Genomic DNA, 23,030 nt, shown 5'->3' on the forward strand with positions numbered 1-23,030 from the left:
TAAACCAAATTTTTTAAAACAAAATAATAAAATCAACATTGTCCAAAATATATAATTAAACATCTATAAATTTAGAACATAATAAATCAAACGTAAAATATAATCCAAAACATTATATTAGAACATCTTCAAAAAAATTCTAAACCCAACAAAAAAGCTCGTCCAATTCCGCCAAAACCCATGATTTAAGTGGTGCGAGTTAGGCGGGATTTTAATGTGTAGCGATCTCAATTTTCCAGCCCGACTCGTCTTTTTTAATTTTTGCAGGTTACATGGGCGGCTGGCCTTTGTCACCCCTACTTATAGGTTGCGTTTGTTTTCTGCAACTGCAATTGAGTATTATATTTAGTAATCAGTCTCTTTAGTATTTTTAGAAAATATAAACACACAGAATTAAAATTTTTAAATATAAAGACTAAATATTTTATAATATTTTTTTAAAATATTTTTATTCAACTTTTTTAAATTTTAAATCTACTTTTTAAATTTTATATTTATCTTAAATTATATATAATATTAAAATATAACTCAATTTAATACATTTTATACCAAATACAATATAAAAACTTAGTTTAATTTTAATCTCCTAATTTTTATCTTAACGCAAAATAAAGATTAAGTAATCATTAAATACATACTAGAGCTTACCGGTGAGTTTATTGATTTCTTTATTGAATTATTTATTTAAATTGTAATTGTTATACAATTATTAGATATAATTAAAATATATTACTTTTTTTGTCTCTTTCAATTTTAACCTAATCTTTGGGTATTCTTATTCATTTACGACAATTCTACTTTTTGGACGTTACTAAAAATATTTATGATAGAAAGGTGATTATACAAGAATTGTTAAATTTAAAGTCATATTTTTTTTATATTTTAGTAATATTTTTTAGCAATATTTTTTAAAAACCGTTGCTAAATAATAAAAAAATATTACTTTAATTTTAGCAATATTTTTTAAGTAAAGTATATTTTTTGTTTCTAGAATTTGACAAAAATTTTAAAAATATTTCTAAGTTTTATTTTTTTTCAAAAATTTTCGATTTGTATCAAATATATCCTTGACGGTTAAATTTTTAAAAAATTAAGACCAATCTAACAATAATACATGAAAATTATACTTGACTTGCTTGTATTGAGGGTTGTTTTTATAAAATTGTTGTTGAATCAGTCTTAATTTTTTTAAAAAAATTAGCAGTCAGAGGTATATTTGATACAAATCGAAAACTTTTGGGACAAATTTAAAACAAAATAAAATTTAGAGGTATTTTTAAAACTTTTGTCAAATTTTAAAGATAAAAAATATACTTTACCCTATTTTTTAAAACATCATAACCAACATAGTATAGACATATTAGAATGACCTTAATACTATACAATATAAAACAAACTTTAAATTAGAGTAGTGAATAGTGATATTAATTAACTTTTAAAATATGAACACAACAAGTCACCAACAACAAAAAAAAAAGATGAAAATAACAAATGTTACGTTGTAATATTTTAAGTATAGGGACAATGCACTAAATCTAATTATATACAACTAAATGAGTATATAAAATGTTAAGACTTAAGAGAGTGTAGCCAAAAAATAATTGTGTGTAGTGAAATACATGTGTAATGAAAAACAAATTAAAGAACATTAAGACACCAAAAAAAAGAACATTAATTATAAGAAATATTGATTTCTAAGCAAGTGAAGTTTACTTATGTATATAAGAATATAGGATTAATCTTGTCCATTTATATAATTTTATTACCAAATTTATTTTTTTATATATATTTCTAAATATACATTTTAAGTGTTTAATTTTGATGAACTAAGTATAAATTTTTTAATCACATCAATCCTTTTTTGAATGACTATTATTATAACTCATAATTATAATTAAATACACTTATAAAACTTTTTCTGTATTCATATTTTGAAACAAAAAAATACAAATAAAAAACATTTTAAAGCATCTGAAAGTAAGGAAAAGGTTAACAGATAAATTAAAAGAGATAGATAGAGTACATAACTATAATTACTGAACCAGAATCCAAGAAATCATTTCACTCTTGAGCTAGTAGAAGCTATGTGCATATAAATACATAGTATATATACCGACTTTAACTACTTAGTAGGACTATAGCAGATGAGAATAATAATGAAGCATTTAGTAGGAGTTATTTATTTTAGTGCATTGATTTTGTTAGTGTATTGCAGAAATGGTAGTGAGTACTTAATTGGAGTTGGGAGTTATGACATGACTGGTCCTGCTGCAGATGTGAACATGATGGGTTATGCAAATTTGGAACAAAAAACTTCTGGAATTCATTTCAGGCTAAGAGCAAGAACTTTCATTGTGGCTGATGCCTCTAATAATAATAACAGGTTTGTGTTTGTCAATCTTGATGCTGGAATGGCTTCTCAGCTTCTTACTATTAAGGTTCTTCAGGCCCTCCATTCAAGGTAATAATCCAAATTTTGCTAACATGATGTTTCTTGTAGTGAAATATATATGGTGTTTAAATTTTACTTTGTGGGGAAATTTGATCATATGATTTTGTAGTGTGTTTATTAGACACCAAAATATGTGTGAGGATAAAGTATAATTTTGGTTAATTGCGGACAAATTTTAATTTGCTCTCTAAGGTTTTAAATATTTTATTTTTGTCTCAAAAAATTTTAAATAGGTTCAATATTATTCTATCGTTAAATTTGACTCTAATAATTAATGGAATAAATGACGTAGACGTTAATAATATTACGAGTTAAGTCATTTCTTTTTTCGAATATTAGAAAAACATAACTAAAACTTTCTTGTAATACTTGTTTTCTTTATTTTTTTTGTACAAAATTCAAAATCCTAACAATCAATTATCAACGCTTCAAAATAAAAAAGAAACTTTTATATTAGTAATTATTGGTTGATCATTTTACGTACATACTAAATTGAATGTTGTTGCCTCTTCAATATGCGAATTATTTGTATCAAATTTAATGGTTAGACACAACATTAAACCCGCTTAATTAAGACTATTTTAAATTGAAATAGAATATTTAAAAGTTTTTGAAACTGAAATTAAATGTCTAAAAAATTAGAGATCAAATTAAAATTCAATCCAAACGTTGGAAATCAAAATAGTAATTTACCATATGTGTGATAGAGAGACAATGATATTAGAATAATATATATTTTGTAGAAAAAATATTTTATTATAAAAAAGATTAATTATTTTTATTTATTTATTGCTGTTGAAGGTATGGAAATTTGTACAATGAAGAAAATGTAGCAATAAGTGGGACACATACACATGCTGGACCTGGTGGCTATCTACAGTATGTGATTTACTCTGTCACTTCTCTGGGTTTTGTCAAACAATCCTTTGATGCCATCGCTAACGCAATTCTACAAACCATTATTCAAGCTCACAACAATCTCAAACCCGCTTCCATTTTTATCAACACAGGTCAATAATACACTCATTATTTTGCTTTTAATTTCGCTATAAGTAAACCTGTGATTATTTTTTAATACCAACATTTTTATTAAAAACATATTATTCTATATACACTAAAAATCGACTACTAAATTAATTATTATGTATTCTTTATTCATATTAACTTACATATTTTTTAGCTAAATAATATCAACTACTAATAATCATAATAATCTTTCTATAATATCATATGATTGATATTTTTAACAACTAACATGTATTCTCTTGTTTTGTTAATTAAAAAGTAACACAAATATACAATCCATTAATAACAATCGTTTTTTTTAATACAAATATTAAAAGAAGTTGGTGTATGAATAGTGTTATTATTTTATTATAAAAATATTTGATGACTAGTTATGGATGCATGTATAATTTGCCTTTGCCCCCAGTATATTATTAGATTGACCCCACTATATATATTATATTATTTTTTTAACTAAAAATAAAAAGACTCAAATCTGCGATTTCTTAAATGAGTATAGGAAGACCATGCCATTTGATCATTATATTAAATTATTATAAAAATTATTTTATTATCATGTTATATATATTTTGTTTTTATTATCAACATTTTTTGAATTTATGCTACGACCAATATTTTTCTTTTATATATATTTATCTTATTTTTGAACTAACACTAACTAATTCATCATTTTTTTTTCACTAAAAAGTGATGATCACTTATAATTGGTCTTGATATAAAGGTTTTGATTAGCGTGTTTTGTTAATTATTATTTATCAGTAGTTCTAGAGAAAAAAAAAAGTTCAATTTTTTTTTGTTTAACATTTTTTAATTCTAGCAACAATTAATAAATATTAAATAAGATAAATTATAAATTTGTTTGGCTAATTTTCTTTTTAATCAAATATTGTGGATTATTTATTGTAGGAGAGGTAAAAGGAGGTGGTATAAACAGAAGTCCAAGTGCATATCTGGAAAACCCTGCAGAAGAGAGAGCAAGATACGATTCCAATGTAGACAGAGAAATGACCCTTTTGAAGTTTGTGGGTGAAGCAAGTGGCAAAAGCATTGGATCATTTAATTGGTATGCAACTCATGGAACCTCAATGAGCAGAGACAACAAGCTTATTAGTGGAGATAACAAGGGTGTTGCTGCTAGACTCTTCGAAGATTTCTTTTCTTCACCCTCTACCATCACTTCCACTCTTCCACCAGGTTTGTTAAATTTGCCCCTCTATTAATTCAAAAATATTACGTGCACATAAAAAATCAGTCACTGTATAAATATATATATTATTTAATTTATTTTTATTATATATAACTTGTATTTTATATTAATAATTGATTTTTGTATACATATAACATGATTAATTAATGTTACATCATTTTATTCGTTACAAAAAAATCATATGTATGAAATGAAAAGTTGAATGGTTAATGAGGGCAGACATTGGACAACTAGTGAAGAAAGCAAGAGGAATAAAAGCGAGCGGAGGGCATGAATGCAGCAAAGAAAGAAGCCAAGAAGCGAAGGTGAGGAAGAACGATGGGTCCTTGTTCGTGGCGGCGTTTTGCCAATCAAATGTTGGAGACGTCACTCCAAATGTTGTTGGAGCGTTTTGCATTGACACTGGAAAACCTTGTGACTTCAACCACTCTTCTTGCAATGGCAATGACCAGCTATGTGTGGGCCGAGGACCCGGGTAACACCGTTAGATAATTTGATATGTTTGACTAAATTATTTAATATAAAATGTGTTAATATTTAAGCTATTAATTTAACATGAAAATAAATACTCGCCATTAACGTATTGAACATTTGTTTCAAGGCTAGAAATTGCATTTTTAGAAACTTTAGTAATTCTTGTATATTCTTGAAAGTATGTATGGTAATTATTAAAATTTTTCTAACATACTTAACTATAAAATATTCAGAAATCATCTCTTATCTCTTTGAAAGTTGAAACATAGGAAGATCAAATATGTTATTCTGAAGTCATTATGCTTTCAGCAGCATAAATTTCCAAAATCTTAAAATAAAGGTCCACTTAATTAGTAATATAATTTTAGGAACTAAATTGACATTTTTAAAAGCAAGGTCATATGCATAAATAATATAATATGCAATTTTGCATGGAGCAGATACCCAGATGAAATATTAAGCACAAAGATGATAGGTGAGAGACAATTCATAACTGCTTGGAAGTTGTTTGAGTCTGCTTCAGAAGAATTAAGAGGAAAGATTGATTATCGCCATGTTTATGTCAACTTCACAAACATTCAAGTTAAATTGGAAAACAACAAGGTAGTTAAAACTTGCCCTGCAGCCCTTGGTCCTGGTTTTGCTGCAGGCACTACTGATGGACCTGGTGCTTTTGGCTTTCAACAAGGTGATACAAAGGTAACTAACTAATTCTCATATTACCATTTAATCTATTATGGTAAGCCGAGTTGCCGGATCTTAATCTTATTATTAGAAACTGCAATGTTATGTTACCAGCAAATATTATTATTTTTAGTCAGCAATAGTTTATACTTATATTTATAGGAATTTGTATACAAAAAATATATAATTTATATTTATATTTATTAGAGTTTACATATATGAATTAATATAATTTATACCTATATTTTTAAGAATTTGCACACATAAATTAATAAAATTTATTTGTTAAAAATAATTTAGTATTTGTGTAAATGATGGCTAAAATTACTAAAAACTGCTTCACCTAGCGTTTTTGTTATCCAAAATTTGACTAATCTGACTTGACTGCTAGGAGATTCATTTATGCAGATTAATCCTTTCTGGAAGCATTTGAGGGATTTGTTGAAAAAACCAAGTAAGCATCAAGTGAGATGCCAAAGCCCAAAGCCTGTTTTGTTAAGCACTGGAGAAATGTTTGATCCGTATCCTTGGGCGGTATGAGAAAAAAAATTATCATTTAATTTTGATTAAATTACTCTGTTAATCTTTATAATTTTTTAAATTTATAATTTGGTTGTTATATTTTAAAAATTTTTACTACATCAGATTTAAATTTGTAATTTAGATCATTTTAAATAATAAACGTTATAAAAATATTTTTATCCATTTTACACTGCTAATGATTAACAAATATGTCTTAAGATTTTTAAGACATTTTTTAAACGACAAAAATGTGATTACAAATTTTAAATTGATGTATAGATCCAATTAAGAACTTTTAAATTATGATCTTAATTACAAATTTAGAACTTTACGGACTAACAAAATAATTTAACTTTTAAATTTTATGCACGGATAGTGCTGTCAATTTTAAAAAGTGTTAAATATATATAAATTATCCTATAAAAAAAAACTATAAAAATAACAACTTACTAATCTCTTGTAATTTGAATATGTTATTCATACAGCCAGCAATTCTTCCAATCCAGATATTGAGGCTGGGGAAATTGATTATTCTTTCAGTACCAGGAGGTATGTTTCAAATTGCACAAGTATTAAAACATAAAGGAAAAGAGACTTGTGCTGTTTATATAGATTAGTAGTTCTTCAAAGATTGATTATGATTTGCAAGTTTGACAAATTATAAAATGAACAACAAATGCTACCCTAACAAATTATTATCCTTTGAGTATTGCAGAGTTCACAACAATGTCTGGAAGAAGGCTAAGGGAAGCAGTGAAGGAGACATTAATATCTAATGGAAATGGAGAATTCGACCAGGACACACACGTTGTTATTGCAGGACTAACCAATACTTACTCGCAATACATTGCAACTTTTGAAGAATACCGTCAACAACGATACGAGGTAAGAACAACTTGTTAATTAAGAACCGTTAGATGATTTGATATATTTGACTAAATTGTTATCTAACGGTTTGAATTAACAACTTCACATCAAGACAACTACATGTGAGTTTCCACCTGTTACCAATGTGACACTATATCTTCGAGTCAATTGCTAACTCGATTGGAGATTCCTTGAACTTAATATGTTAATATCTGTGGTTAGTTTGTTTTGTTAAATACTAATCCGACAGGCTAAAACATTGATGTGGCAAAATAAGACACATCATGGTTAAAGCTACACCATCTCACATTTAAGGTGTCATATCAGCATTTACTTAACGAAAGAGATTACAAACAAACATTCTAAATCTTACATCCTAAGAAACCTTAGTGACCCTAGTACTAATGGACTACTAGAACTTTAGGGTGTATGAATAAACCTAGTGGAAACCATATAGTTATAAACTCAAAAAATTGACCTGAATCAGTGTTAAATTGAGCAGGCTGCTTCAACTCTCTATGGTCCTCACACATTATCTGCATATATCCAAGAATTCAATAAGCTAGCACGAGCAATGGCTAAAGGGGAGAAAGTCGCCGCAAAAGGCCCTTCGCCGCCGGATCTTTCATCGCAACAACTAAGCCTCTTACTTGGTCCTTTTGAGGAGTCACCTCCAAAAGGCATCAAGCTCGGCGACACAAAACAAGACATAACCCTTCCAAAAAGAGGCTACTTCTCCAAGGGAGATAGGCCGAGCGCCACGTTCTGGAGCGCCAACCCAAGACATGACCTTCTAACAGAAGGTACATTTGCCGCGGTGGAGATGCTTCAGGGGAAAAAGTGGCTTACCATTCATGATGATGATGATCTAAGCTTGTTTTTCAAGTGGAAATTAGACAATAGTTCCTTGCATGGCTTAGCCACCATAGAATGGGAAATACCAAATCATGCTATTTCTGGAGTATACAGACTAAGGCACTTCGGAGCATCAAAGACCTCCGGCACCTCCCGAATCAGTTACTTTACCGGCACATCACATGCATTTGCAGTGAAGTAGAATTATATCACTTCTGTGAAATAGATAAGTTCTTACATAAATAACGAAAAGAGGACTGCACAACAATGTTTCATGTTTGCATCTCATGGTTATTCATGGGGCTAGGATTACATGAGAATCTGATGTACTCATCTGTGCATCCAAATCACACATCGGAGACTCTCTCCTTTATACAATAAATCAAAAGCTTTATTGATGTCCTTAAACTCCACCTCATGAGTGACAAACCCATCCAAATGCAGTTCCTGTGATTTTAATATATTCGGAAAATTTTAAACTAACAAAAGATGAACCAAACAAGTTCAATTACTACTTTTTACCATCAATATTTTTATAGCAAAGATATCAAACACAAAACTTCAGATTCAAATGAAACATGCAGTTAAAAACACTAAGCTATGAGCTCAAGCATGTTAGGACTACTATTTAACATTGTTATTACTACTATTTATACTTTTATAGCATAATCACTGCAGAATTGTATACAGTACCTTGTCCATGTATTTTTTGAGGAGAATGGGGACATGAGTCTTAGGTTTGAGTCCTCCAAATAAGGATCCCATGAGGGTCTTCCCATCATGAAGTACCTCATATGAACTGAGGCTCAACATGGCTCCTGGTTTGTCCACTCCTACAACAATTGTTTTTCCCCAACCCTGATTGAAAAAAATCAACTTTCTACTCATTGCTCTTGGCAATTATTGATTTGCTTAGTTCATACCTAAGGCACTCTCGAAATATAGCCTGTTGTCTATCTAAACATAATAATAAATTCTCCCAAAGAGATGGGGTTTCAATTTATTTAGCAGAAGTTAAGAGTTGTTACTGGTTGGTAGGCTGTGTTTGGTAGCAAAAATAGAACAAAAGTACCAGAAATTTGTGTTGGCGAACACATTTTTTATGTTTCGCTGTCTCTGTATTTGTATTCTAACTACCAAACACGGCCTTATAGCTTTAATCACATTATTTATGTATGCCTGGACATGACAATGAAAACCAAGAACAAGTTTTGGAACTTTTGCAGAGATTTACCATTCTACAAGAAGCAAAAGCTTCATGCACCAATGATGCCATACCAACACACTCAAAGCAATAATCTGCTCCGCCGCCAGTTTTCTCTATGATAACCTGCTCCACAACTTCAGTTATATAAGTTTTGGCAGATTATCAGCAAAGAAAAAAAAATCAATGATATGATATTTGCAAATCTGGTTATAATCTCTATTTCAGGACCTAAGACATATAATTTGAATCAAAATTTCTTCCTTTTAAGAGGGTAGACCTGGCTCACTGGTTTGTTCCCACATTCTTTAGGATTGATGAAGTCTGTGAGTCCAAACTTTTTCCCTGATTCAAGAATATGCACATACCACGAAAACAAAATATCAATAACAATAGAACAAGAGTTTAATTTTGATGACTGACAGTGTATTTTACGAAGACGTTTAATCACATCCGTTCTTTTGGACGATAATTCACGCAATCAATAAAAAAAGTAGTTAGTTTTGCTTATGTGACATTACGTGATTAGATGCACGTGTAAATTGTTTTATGCTGTCAGTACATCAAAATTAAATTCATAAACAAATGAATAGAAATTGTATATTATTTTACTTGAACGGTATATATGGTTTTATGAAGCTAGCATTTACCAATTTCATATTTTTCCGGGTTGACATCCACACCTATAATCCTAGTAGCTCCACAAAGTCTAGCTCCCTCAGCAACCTAAGAAACCAATCAATTGCGGCGAAAACTTCAGCATACATAAGATTAAAATAAAACAAAAGCCATGTCCTAAGAGTTCATACTGCAATTCCAACAGATCCCAGCCCAAAAATAGCCACTGAAGACCCAGGCTCCACATTTGCTGTTCTCCAAGCAGCGCCTACCCCTAACAATGGAAGTTTTAATCAACACTTAATATCTATGTTGCACTAATAAAAGTACAGAGTATTTTATGCAGATACTTATACAGCACCCATAGGTGAATAACATGAAGTATTTGTGCATAGTTTATATCAATAATCATAGACAGAAACCTGGTATTCTTCATCAGTCATCACCAGTTAATTTGACTATAACTTTTAGGATTTTCTATTATGGAATTTACCAGTTGATACGCCACAACCGAGCAGGCATGCCCTGTCCGGGGGGTTTCTGGGCCAATCTTTATTAGATTGGCAACATCAACGACAGTGTACTCACTGAAACTTGAAATAAACATGAAATGGTATATGATATCTCCATTTAGATCGGTGAATCTCGATGTGCCATCTCGAGGCATCCATGGGGATACCCGGAAAGGGAAATTAGTACAACGATTGCTCTTTGTTGATTTGCAATCTGTACACTCTCCACAATCTGGAAGAAAAATTGGAATAACCACATCTCCTTTTGTAACTTCAGCTACATCTTTTCCTACACTTTCCACAATCCTGTATTACATTCAAAATTGTTTAAACATACCATTCACATATGAACAATCATTTACAACTGGCATAAGGTGAAACAAATGAAGAACCATGAAGCCATAGATTTATATCATAGATAAATTGTCACAATATAGTTTGTTAAATTGAATCATCAAAATGCTCGCAGATACCATTAAGGATTGGAGTGTTGGCACTGAAAGAAATGAATGAAACCAGCTGTGTATCCTTCAGTATGATCATTTAACTGACTTTATATATAAGGAAGGTGTGAAACTAACAGAATTGTACATACATATGTAAGAACTAACTACAACAAACTCTCACTAAGGGTGTTTTAGTAACACAATGGAATTGGAATTGATTTGATTTCAAAATTCCATGAATTTACATTATAACTATACTCAAGTCCCTTCATTTTTTATAAAATTGGGTTTGGATTGAAATAATTTGGTATATTAAAATATAAAAAGTCATTTTTCCCCTTTAGGTATTAATACAAAAGAGAAGCGTTTAGAGAAGGGAAGAAGTAGCAGTGGTGGTCCGGCACAGGTTTGGGGCGGTCTGAGAGTAATTATTGGTAATGATGAAAATTCGTGTGGTAAATAAAGAAAAAAAAATATAAAATCTCAATTTTTAAATCAAATAAAATTCTATTTTACATGGTCAATTCCAACCACAATAATTCACTTCTAATTTAATTCATTTCAGTCCATTTCAATCAAATCAAATCAAATCAAACCCAATCCAAAAATATTTGACCTAAACACATCCTAAATTCTCTTCCAAACCATTGGAGTGAGGGCACTTTGAAACTATTATGATACAAGGAGGATATTAAAAAAAAAATGAAGAAGAATGCTGACTTACCAGACACAAATGAACAACAAAATTATGAGATATAAATATATAATCACTTTAGCAGCTAATGGAAGTTGTCCACAACTAATTTTTTTCCCCCTTTGTTGTGTGTGTGTGGATAATTAGAGAAGTTATAAATGAGGAAACAACTAACATGAAGGAACTTACCCAACTCCTTCATGACCCAGAATTCTTGGAAAATATCCAGGAGGACCTCCCTTCAAGATATAATAAAGCGTGTTAAAGAATCATCAGTCATCCCAAAAAGATTTACTAATTTCTTTTAGAGCAATACTAGAAAGACAAAAAAAAAAGCCTATTAATTCTAACAACAATAATAAATACTAAATAAGACAAGTTTTGCTTAATTTTTGCGATTTTTTTTTTACCAAACATTTCGGTTTCTTTTAAATCAATCAAGAATAATGCTATTTGTACATTCAGATTGTGTTTCAATTTTGGAAGCTTAATTTATAAATTATAACCAGTAACTTATATGAACAAATAGCATTGTTACTCATTTAAAAAAAATAAAAAATGAAAAAACACCTGGAGCTTCAAGAAAGTAGCATCGCTGCCGCAGAGAGAGGCGCATATAACCCGAATTCGAACTTCACGGGGGTTTGGCGGCGCCACAACGATGTCCTCAATAACCAATGGCTCACCGGGTCTTCTAGCAACCGCCGCTAAAGAAAACAAAAAACAGGTATTAGAGAAATGAAAGTCCAAAGGAGAAGAGCATTTTGATGAGTTGAGTAATTACCTTTGCATGTTATTGGGTGGCCTTGGGTCTCACTCTCCATGGTAACTGCAACAAATAATGGAATGTTGTGGTAGCAATGTGAAGAGCTTATATGAGACTTTTCATTTTTGGTCCTCCCCCTCACTTTCCATGGTAACTTCTTTGGGTCCCCTCACTTTCCATGGTAACTTATATGGTCCGGAAAATTTAAAAAATTAGTTGTGTGTGTCTTTCTATTAATATAATAGCAGTTTTCGTTAACAATTGGCTAAACAAAACGGAAAAGGAAAATGGACACAAAACTACCAATGACCATTACCAAACGTCATAGTTTCAAAAGTGGACAAAGAGTTGATTATTTTCCAAACAATTAAAAAATTCGACAAAGTATCCCTATAATGGAATCTTTCGCTAAATATAATTATTAGTTTCTGACAAACCAAGTACATAATAAACAATTTAAATAATAATTGATAGACATTATCCTTAATTCAGTGACATCTATCAAATAAAGACAATAGTTTCATATAAAAAATAACTGTAGACATAAATCATTAACATATAAATATTCAATAAAAATATCAAATTCTAATCGTTTTAATGCGTAATTCCTTAAAATTCCATAATTTTTCAACAAACAAGAATTTCGAGAAAGTATTATTATAAAACTTTCTCTCACTTCCGTCCTAGAATTCTATTTTAAGAAAAGTAAGTCTAACATAAAATTTAAACAATTCATTATATTTAGAGATAGAAAACCAACCTAAAATAATAAAAGAAGGAAACTCCAATTGAATTCAGAAAAACTAGCACCATCCTAATAAAAATGATTACTTATTAAATTCACAAGTTGAAACTAATTCGAAAACTAATTTAACAAAATAGGTAAAACTCATTATTCTAATTAATTAAAACTAATTCTTAATTCAACCAAACTAACAATAGGAATAACAAATTTAATTTTTACTTACATTAAATTAACACAACAATTCCTAATAACATATTTCATTAAGCAATTTAAACACTGATTTATCAACAACCCTAACAAAATGATAAGCTCACAAAATAATATGAAAAATATAATAACCATACCAACAAATTAATCAGATGATAGTGGTTATCGTCCAGCGGTGCGACAATGTGAACAGCAACCGTGACGGAAGATGATGTGATGGGGACAGTAGCAACTTCGACGAGCACGTGCAGCTCCGGTGACAGCGAGTGCTCCAGGTGTAGTGGTGACGTCGGCGACAAGCTCCAATGGTGGCCACGGTGACTGTTGCCCTTGGAGGTGTGAGCAGATGAGGAGAGAGAGAGAGAATCATGTCTGACAAGTGAGGGGACAAAAGGACTTTGCGTTTGAATTTAGCTCTAAATTTACTGTAAGATTAATCCGACGGTAACATTTTCCGTGTGCCCAAAACGCAACGTTTTGCTAAATAACGTTGCCGTCGGATCTACCGCCTAACGGTAGTTTGTGCGTCAAAATTTCTTTTTTTTTTTTCCTTCAAATATTACCGTCTAAACATCAATTATGACCATAATATTTTAAGATTACGAATTTATTGCCAAATTTGACGGTAAATCCGACGAAAAATTCATTGCTAACGTTCAATTCTAAATCTGATGATATTTAATATTTTTTTTTAGATTTGAATTTCACCTTAGAAAGTAAAGTGTGATTTTTCATCATTTATTTTATAAGTAGGACTATGAATAAATATGAGAGAAAAACCATTCAAAAATAGAAAATCACACTTTACCCTCTAAAATATAAATTTAAAATTTAAAGGATCCAAATTCTTTTTTTTTTTGTAGTGAAATCCAATCATCAATGTAAAAAAATATGGTGAAGGCACGCCATATTTGCCAGAGAACTGACGGCAAAAAGAGGACAACTGGAAATGGAGGACCGGGAGGAGGATCACGCCTTTGGTATACTTTTAGGATCACTACCTGTATTTGTCGGAACGTCTAGCAGAGTAGCAGCACATCTTCGCCAGCAAGCTTTCTGTTGAGTGATACCTCAAAGCTAATTTCCCCGACGCTGATCTCCATGTCTTCTTCTCTTCTTTCACCTGGAGAATACCCACCATCCCATGTCCTTCAACAAACGGTCTCTTCTTAGCTTTTCTGCAATGTTAATATGTGTGTAGATGTGAACATGGATATTTCGTGGGATTCAAATGCTGAATTATCTTCCTATTTTTAATTTGATGAAGGAAGGATGTAAGTTTGCAAAAACTAAACAATAAAAATGGACCTCTTAATCTTTAGTAGGCGAATTATCTTTTTCATGTGATGAATGGTGTTTTGTTTTTACTACATCATTGGAATACTGTGTGTGATAAATTAATTAGTAATCTGCAGAATTATACAAAATCTATTGAATTTCACTTCGGCTTAGTTATGAAATGATGATTTTTTTTTTCTTATTTTTGGCGCAGGTAACAATTGAAAAATTTATTATGTGTTGTGATAAGATCAAATGAGGTGGATGACCATCATTTAATATGTGTAGTTCATATTTACAATGTTAAAAGCTGAAGATATCAAGGGAGAATAAATTTAATAATGGTTGAAAAGGAATACCTTTTGTATGTATAAATCGAGGAAGTGAACGTATGAAACAATACACATCAATAACAATAATCTTCTCTCTCTATATATTGTCGGGGCACTCTAGTGTACAGATGTGAGTGGTATAGAGAGAGAATATAATTCCTTTTATAGTTATTTTTTATTATTTTATTATTATTCAAAATGTGGATCCTACCTTTATTAATCTCTCTTTCATTCTATTAAAAGAAAAATCTGTAAACTTACATCTTTACCATATAATTCAACTATATTGTCTATATACAAAATTTTTCTTCTCTCTTTTCATACGTTGCTAATATATAATAGTAGTAAATATATAAGCTATTTCTATTAATATAATGAGATAAATATATTAGTAAATATCAAAACTAGAGTCTTCTATTTACATTTTATTTTATATTATATCTTTTATTTATTTAATCTACAACACGGTATCAGCACGAAACTCTAACGAAATTTTAGGAATACTTCAAGTAACAAATTTTTATTATGTCGAATCTCTTTCATCTTGAATATAATGCTTTTGATATATCTGAAAATAATTATTTATCATGGATACTAGATGCTAAAATCCATCTTGATTCAATAGATCTTGGAGATACCATTGAGGCTGTAAATAATATATCCCAGAAGGATAAAGCCAAAGTTATGATTTTCCTTCGTCGTCATCTTGACGTATGATTGAAAAATAAATATCCCACATTAAAAGATCCTGCAGACCTGTAGAAAGACCTTGAAGAAAGGTACAATCATCAAAAGACGGTGATACTTCCTCAAGCCCAATATGTTAGAGAAAACTTTCTCGACCTTCCATGCCTCGAATGTGCTTCTGCAGCAGCAGTATCGAGAAAAAGGATTCAAAATTTTTTTAGCTAATTTCTTGCTTTCTTGTTGCTGAACGCAACAATGAGTTGCTCTTAAGAAATTATGAAGCACGTCCAGCTGGCGCTGCCCCATTTTCTGAAGCAAATGTGGCAAATTATAACCCCAAAAGAGGTAAATGGCAAGATTTTGATAACAAGAAAAATTATGGAAGAAAAATAAATTATGTTCACAAGAAAAGATCTCACCAGAAGTGGGATAAAGAAAGAAACAATGGGCAAAGTATATCAATTGAGGATAAATGCTTCCGTTGTGGTGGAAAGGATCATTGGTCACGTACCTGTCGTACCCCAAGGCACCTAGTTGATCTTTATCAAACATCCTTGAAAAAGGATGACAAAGGAAAGGAAACAAATTTTGTTTCAAATGATGAAAATTCCACCACTCATTATGATGTATCTAATTTCTTTAAGAATTTTGAAGAAAATATTGGCTATTTGATCAATGATGGAATAGTTTGATATATGTATGTGTTTGTTAAGTATTCATGTGAATAATTTTACTGTGCATGTACTTCTACTCATTTTATTATTATTATCATTTGTTTTTGAAGAAAAATGGCAAGGACATATTCTGAAGATATTTGCATTGCAGATAATGCAAGTTCGCACACTATTCTTAAAAGTAATATATATTTTACCCATCTTGTGCCAAAAGAAGAATATGTTAATATTATTGTTGGCTCAGGCAATGTGATAGAAGGCTCCGAAAGAGCTATAATTTTGTTTCCTGGAGGAACAAAATTCATAATAAATGATGCACTATTGTCTACCAAGTCTTTGAGAAACTTGTTGAGTTTCAAATATATTCACCGAAATAGATATCATATTGAAACAATAAATGAGTGAAATCATGAGTATTTATATATCACAACTCATGATCCAAATAAAAAAGTTATATTAGAAAAGTTACCCTCACTTTCAACTGGATTGCATTATACCAAGATTAGTGCAATTGAATCACATGCCATTGTAAACCAAAAGTTTACTAGCCCAAATGAATTCATAATTTGGCATGATAGATTGGGTCATCTGGGAACAATCATGATGAGGAGAATTATTAAAAACTCATGGACATTCACTAAAGAACCAGAAGATTCTTAAAACTAGTGAATTTTGTTGTGCTGCATGTTCTCAATGAAAATTAATTTTAAGGCCATCACTAGTAAAGATTGGATTTGAGTCCCCTGAATTCCTAGAAAGGATTCAAGGTGATATATGTGGACCTATTCATCCATCATGTGGATCTTTTAGATATTTTATGGTCCTTATAGACGCATCTTCGAGATGGTCACATGTGTGCTTATTATCTTCTCGCAACCTGGCATTCGCAAGATTACTGGCTCAAATTATTCGATTAAAAGCACAATTTTCAAAAATCAAATCAAACCAATTCGTCTTGATAATGCTGATGAATTTACTTCCCAAGCATTTGACGTTTATTGTATGACTAATGGAATAAGTGTTGAACATCCAATAACTTATGTTCACACACAAAATGGGTTAGCAGAATCACTTATTAAGCGCCTTCAATTAATTGTTAGACCCTTACTTATGAGAACAAATCTCCCAACCTCGGTTTGGGGCATGCTATTTTACATACCGCAGCACTTATTCGTTTGAGGCCAACGAGTTACCATCAGTTCTCTCCTATGCAATTAGCTTTTGGCCAGCAGCCAAATATTTCCCATTTAAAAATATTTGGGTGTGCGATATATGTTCCCATTGCACCACCCAATCGCACCAAAATGGGACCCCAAAAAAAATTGGGGATATATGTTGGATATGATTCTCCCTCTATAGTGAGGTATCTTGAGATACAAACTGGAGATGTATTTAAAGCCCGGTTTGCGGATTGTCATTTTGATGAATCAAAATTCCAATATTAGAGGGAGAGAATAACCTTCTAAAAAAGGAACTTAATTGGAATGCATCATCCTTGATGCATTTAGATCCTCGACCAGGGTAATGTGAACTAGAAGTTCAAAAGATTATACATTTGTAAAGAATAGCAAATGAATTGCCTGATGCATTTTCCGATACAAAGAGAATAACCAAGTTGTATATACCAGCAGAAAATGTCCCAATTCGAATTGATGTCCCAGTTGGACAAAATGCCACCGAAGTAAATACACGCCAAAAGCGTGGCAGGTATGTCGGTTCCAAAGACAAAAATCCTCGAAAGAGAAAAGAGGTAAATACTATTCCTATTGAAAAAGACATAGTAGAGACACCTGCAGTTGTCCAAAATTCTGATATAGTTTTAACGCCAGAAGACATTCAGGTACATGAAAATTGTGAAGATGACGAGATCTCGATAAATTATGTCTTTACAGGAGAAAAATGGGACCGAAATAAGACAACTGTCAATGAAATATTTGCATATAATGTGGCATTGAATATCATGCATGAAAGTAAGGATCTTGAGCCAAGATCAGTCGAAGAATGTCGACAAAGGAATGATTGGCCAAAATGGAAAGAAGCCATGAAGGTGAGTTAGACTCACTTGCAAAACGTGAAGTCTTTGGACCTGTAGTCCGTACACCAGAAGATGTAAAACCTGTTGGATACCGATGGGTATTTGTGAGAAAACGAAATGAGAAAAATGAAGTTGTGCGCTACAAATCCCGACTTGTGGCACAAGATTTTTCACAAAGGCCCGGTATAGATTATGAAGAAACGTATTCCCTTGTAGTGGATGCGATAACATTGCATTATTTGGTCAGTTTATCTGCATATTATAAACTGCATATGCATTTAATGGATGTGGTAACAGCCTATTTGTACGGCTCAATAGACCGTGATATCTATATGAAAGTCCCTGAAGGATTAAAGATATCTAAACCACCCAATGAATATTCACAAGGGTTATACTCAGTCAAATTGCAAAGATCTTTATATAGTCTAAAGCAATCTGAACGAATGTGGTATAATCGTCTTACTGAGTATTTGGCCAAAAACAGATTCAAGAATGATGGTATCTGCCCCTGTGTTTTCATAAAGAAAACTGCATCTAGATTCATTATAATTGCTGTGTACCTTGATGATTTAAATATCATTAGAACTACTGGAGAGATTCCAACAATTATAAAAACTCCAAAAGAAGAGTTTGAGATGAAAGATCTTGGAAGAACTAAATTTTGTCTCGGCCTGCAAATCGAGCATATAAAAAATGGGATCTTTATTCATCAAACAACATACACAGATAAGATCTTGAAAAGATTTTATATGGATAAGTCACATCCCTTGAGTACCCCAATGATTGTAAGATTTTTGGATGTGGAAAATGATCAATTCCGTCCTAAGGAAGAGAATGAAGATATCTTGGTCCTGAAGTACCATATCTTAGTGCTATTGGCGCACTAATGTATCTTACTAATAATATACGACCTGATATATCATTTGCTGCAAATTTACTAGCAAGATATAGTTCCTCTCCAACCAGAAGACATTGAAGTGGAATCAAACAGATCTTTCGATATCTTTATGGAACAATTGATATGGGATTGTTTTATCTCTATGGATCCAAGTCACAATTAGTTGGCTATGCAAATGCTGGATATTTGTCTGATCCACATAAAGGGAGATTTCAAACAGGATACCTATTCACATATGGTGGTACAGCTATATCATGGAGGTCCACGAAACAGTCGATTGCAGCAACATCCTCTAATCATGCTAAAATACTAGCGATACATGAAGCTAGTCGCGAGTGTTTTTGGCTGAGAAGTGTGATCCAATATATTCTGTCATCATGTGTACTGATTGATCAGAAGATAGCTCCAACTGTCCTGTTTGAAGATAATACAGCATGTATTGCTCAACTTAAAGGCGGATATATCAAAGGTGATAGAACAAAGCATATTTCTCTCAAATTCTTCTTCACTCATGATCTTCAAAATCAAGGGACAATTGATGTCCAACAGATCCGCTCAAGTGACAATCTGGCAGATTTATTTACAAAGTCACTCCCAAAATCCTCCTTTGAAAGATTGGTACATGAGATTGGGATGCGCCAATTTCGAGACATTAAATGATGTCGACAAGAGGGGGAGACTGTACTCTTTTTTTCTTGGTTAGGTTTTTTCCCATTAGGTTTTTCTTGATAAGGTTTTTAATGAGACAGTCCCCATTACTAAAGGATTTTGTACTCTTTTTCCTTCACTAAGGTTTTTTTCTACTGGGTTTTTCTTTAGTAAGGTTTTAATGAGGCATAATCATAAATGGTCATCCAAGGGGGAGTGTTGTGATAAGATCAAATGAGGTAGATGACCATAATTTAATATGGGTGGTTCATATTTACAATGTTAAAAGCTGAAGATATAAGGGAGAATGAATTTAATGATGGTTGAAAAGGAATACCTTTTGTATGTATAAATAGAGGAAGTGAACGTATGAAACAATACACATCAATAACAATAATCTTCTCTCTCTATATTGTTTATATACAAAATTTTTCTTCTCTCTTTTCATACGTTGCTAATATATAATAGTAGTAAATATATAAGTTATTTCTATTAATATAATAAAATAAATATATTAGTAAATATCAAAATTAGAGTCTTCTATTTACATTTTATTTTATATTATATCTTTTATTTATTTATTCTACAACATTATGTGATTTATTATGTTTTTGTTGATAAATAACTACTATTGTTCTACATTGTTGTTGTATTGATGATTAGATTTGAAAAAGTAAAAATAGAGAATGGAATTAAAGAAGAAGAGAATGGAAAAGAGAATTTAAGAACAAAAATTGAAAATTAGAATTTTAATAAGGGAGAGACCAAAGTTTCATTTGTAACGTTAGTTAGCAGTTGGCATGTCAGTATAATAAGAATCAGTTCATCTCGATTTTTTGATGTCCAGTGATAGATAGAAATTATCCAAAAGACTACTATGAGTTCTTATGAGTTAGAGTGTAATTTCAAAAATAAATTTAAATAACTATTAATTTTAAAAACCACTTTAAACTTCAAGTATAGTTTTAAAATCACTTTAAAACTCAAGTCAAAGATTTATAATAGTAAAATTCGAGTCGAGACGTAATTAGAATAAAACTTGAACCCTATACTCCAGCATCCATTTGTTACCTCTAGTGGCAAGTGATACCCCATTGTCACCCCTCGTGACAAGTGACAATATCATTTCTTTAGTTCTTTCTTACATAATACTAGAATAGTTGACTAACAAGTGAATTGCCCCACTATCCACTCCCTTTGTATAATAGATTCATTTTTTCATATCTTTAAAACAAGACATAATTGTATATTTAATTGATTTAAAATATAACAAAAATATAATAAATATTTCTTAAAACATATTTTAAATATATTTTAGAATCATATAATTATTTTTTAAATTAAATGGAAATAATGTAATACGTCAATTATGTAGAGTTAAAATATGTAAAAATATTTATTTTATGTATTAAATATGTGTACAATTAAGTTTAGATAATTACTTGATTGATTTGATGTTTTAATATTTTTTTTAATTAAATTTTTAAATTTTTGCTTTTGTAAGAAAATAATTTTTCTTAACAAACATTCAGCAACATAAAATATAATATGAATAAATGACCATTTGTACCCATGAGAGATCAAAACGCTGACATTTGTACCCATGAAAGCTCGAAACTAATCTTGTACCCATGATAGATACTGTCCGTGTGACAAAAGTGCCCTGACTTGGATCTGAGCTTGGTTCGTGGGTTTCCGAACCTACGTGGCACTCCCAAACCCCCTCCAATCTGAGCCAACCATTCACCATCATCATCTTCATCTTCTTCACCATCATCCTCATCCATCACTGTCTCTTCCCAGCCACCATAACCTCCATCACCATCACCTCAGCACCACCACAGCCACCTCCCTTCACCACAACCTCCGGCGACAACCCACACCGCCGCGCCCCTTTCTCTTCTTCTTCCCCTCTTCTCACCTCCGCTGAGCCCAGAAACCACAGCGCCAGCTCCTCCTCTGGCCACTCAAACCCTTCAATTTCTCATCAGCCTCTTTATACGGAACGGCACACCGATTCTCGGCCACTCTATCCTTCTCCTCTAGCATGTTAATTGCAGATTGTTTCTTCCTTGGAGGTGTTGGAAGCTTATCAGCAATGGCCTTTGAAGGATTTAGACATGCCAACAACTCCTCCGCACGATCCTCAAGATCCATATCTCCATGAATCCTAGCAAAATTTCGAAGAGCCTCCCAAATGTCATCTTCAGGCTGAAATGGCTTACTCTCAATGAACTCCTCAGCTTCATTCAACTGACCGGCATTACCCAGAATGTTAATGACCTCCATTTAATGCTCCATGGTGGGAACAATTTCATACTCCTTCATTGATTCAAAGTGCAATAATCCTTCCTCTACAGCTTCTTCCCTTGCACACGCAGCCAAAACCAATGCAAAAGTTTCACTCTCAGGCCGTGTCCCTGTCTCCTTCATCTCCTGAAAAACCAACAAAGCATCATCACCAGCTCCATTTTCAGTGTATCCAATGATCATCAAGTGCCAAGAACTCATGTTTCTCTCTGGCATTCGATCAAACACATTGCGTGCAATATTCATGTTACCACATTTTCCATACATTCCAATCAACCTATTGTTCAGTTCAACCTTCCCTCGAAACCTCGATCTTCTCAAGAACTCATGAACCCTTTTCCCATACTCAAGCGACCTCGTACCCTCGCACAAATTCAACATTGCGAGAAAAATACCATAATCAGCAACAGAACCTCCATTTTTCCCTGTATCTTCCATCCCCTGCGTTTTTTCCTGAGTTCTATTTCTTTGCTTTTTAGTTCATTTTGCTTAATTTGGTTAGTTAGAAATGCATGTTAGTGGATTTAGGTTTGTTTTGATTCATGCTGGTGTTTGAAAATTTTGCTGTTTTGATGGAGAGGAGGAGCTGGCGTTGTGGTTTCTGGGCTCAGCGGAGGTGAGAAGAGGGGAAGAAGAAGAGAAAGGGGCGCGGCGGTGTGGGTTGTTGCCAGAGGTTGTGGTGAAGGGAGGTGGCTGTAGTAGTGCTGAGGTGATGGTGATGGAGGTTATGGAGGTTATGATGATGGTGATAATGAAGAAGATGAAGATGATGATGGTGAATGGTTGGCTTAGATTGGGGGAGGGGGGATTTGGGAGTGCCACGTAGGTTCGGAAACCCACGAACCAAACTCAGATCCAAGGCAGGGCATTTTTGTCACACGGACAACAT

The 23,030-nt window shown here is 31.9% G+C and overlaps 1 protein-coding gene and 2 pseudogenes across 1 annotated transcript; 1 reads left to right on the top strand and 2 right to left on the bottom strand.

Moving 5' to 3' along the window:
- Positions 1 to 272: 272 nt before the first annotated feature.
- Positions 273 to 8,489, top strand: LOC112708820 (neutral ceramidase). The gene is made up of 10 exons (XM_025760753.2): positions 273 to 355; positions 2,225 to 2,461; positions 3,254 to 3,462; positions 4,385 to 4,672; positions 4,905 to 5,160; positions 5,600 to 5,858; positions 6,252 to 6,377; positions 6,851 to 6,914; positions 7,081 to 7,250; positions 7,735 to 8,489. The coding sequence occupies exons 1-10, from the start codon at positions 273 to 275 to the stop codon at positions 8,287 to 8,289; spliced, it is 2,247 nt and encodes a 748-aa protein (XP_025616538.1). The 3' UTR covers positions 8,290 to 8,489.
- Positions 8,275 to 12,543, bottom strand: LOC112710262 (alcohol dehydrogenase-like 7; annotated as a pseudogene).
- Positions 12,544 to 21,748: 9,205 nt separating this feature from the next.
- LOC112708821 (pentatricopeptide repeat-containing protein At2g15690, mitochondrial-like) lies at positions 21,749 to 22,579 on the bottom strand (annotated as a pseudogene).
- Positions 22,580 to 23,030: the final 451 nt, after the last annotated feature.

The sequence above is a fragment of the Arachis hypogaea genome, chromosome 9 (assembly GCF_003086295.3).
Source record: "Arachis hypogaea cultivar Tifrunner chromosome 9, arahy.Tifrunner.gnm2.J5K5, whole genome shotgun sequence".
NCBI lineage: Eukaryota > Viridiplantae > Streptophyta > Magnoliopsida > Fabales > Fabaceae > Arachis > Arachis hypogaea.

Bases quoted from the DNA above. Each gene is read 5' to 3' on its own strand.
- LOC112708820 (XM_025760753.2), top strand. From the start codon at position 273: ATGGGCGGCTGGCCTTTGTCACCCCTACTTATAGGTTGCGTTTGTTTT. The intron at 4,673-4,904 runs GTTTGTTAAATT...TAATGAGGGCAG, and splicing joins CACTTCCACTCTTCCACCAG to ACATTGGACAACTAGTGAAG. The intron at 5,161-5,599 runs GTAACACCGTTA...TGCATGGAGCAG, and splicing joins TGTGTGGGCCGAGGACCCGG to ATACCCAGATGAAATATTAA.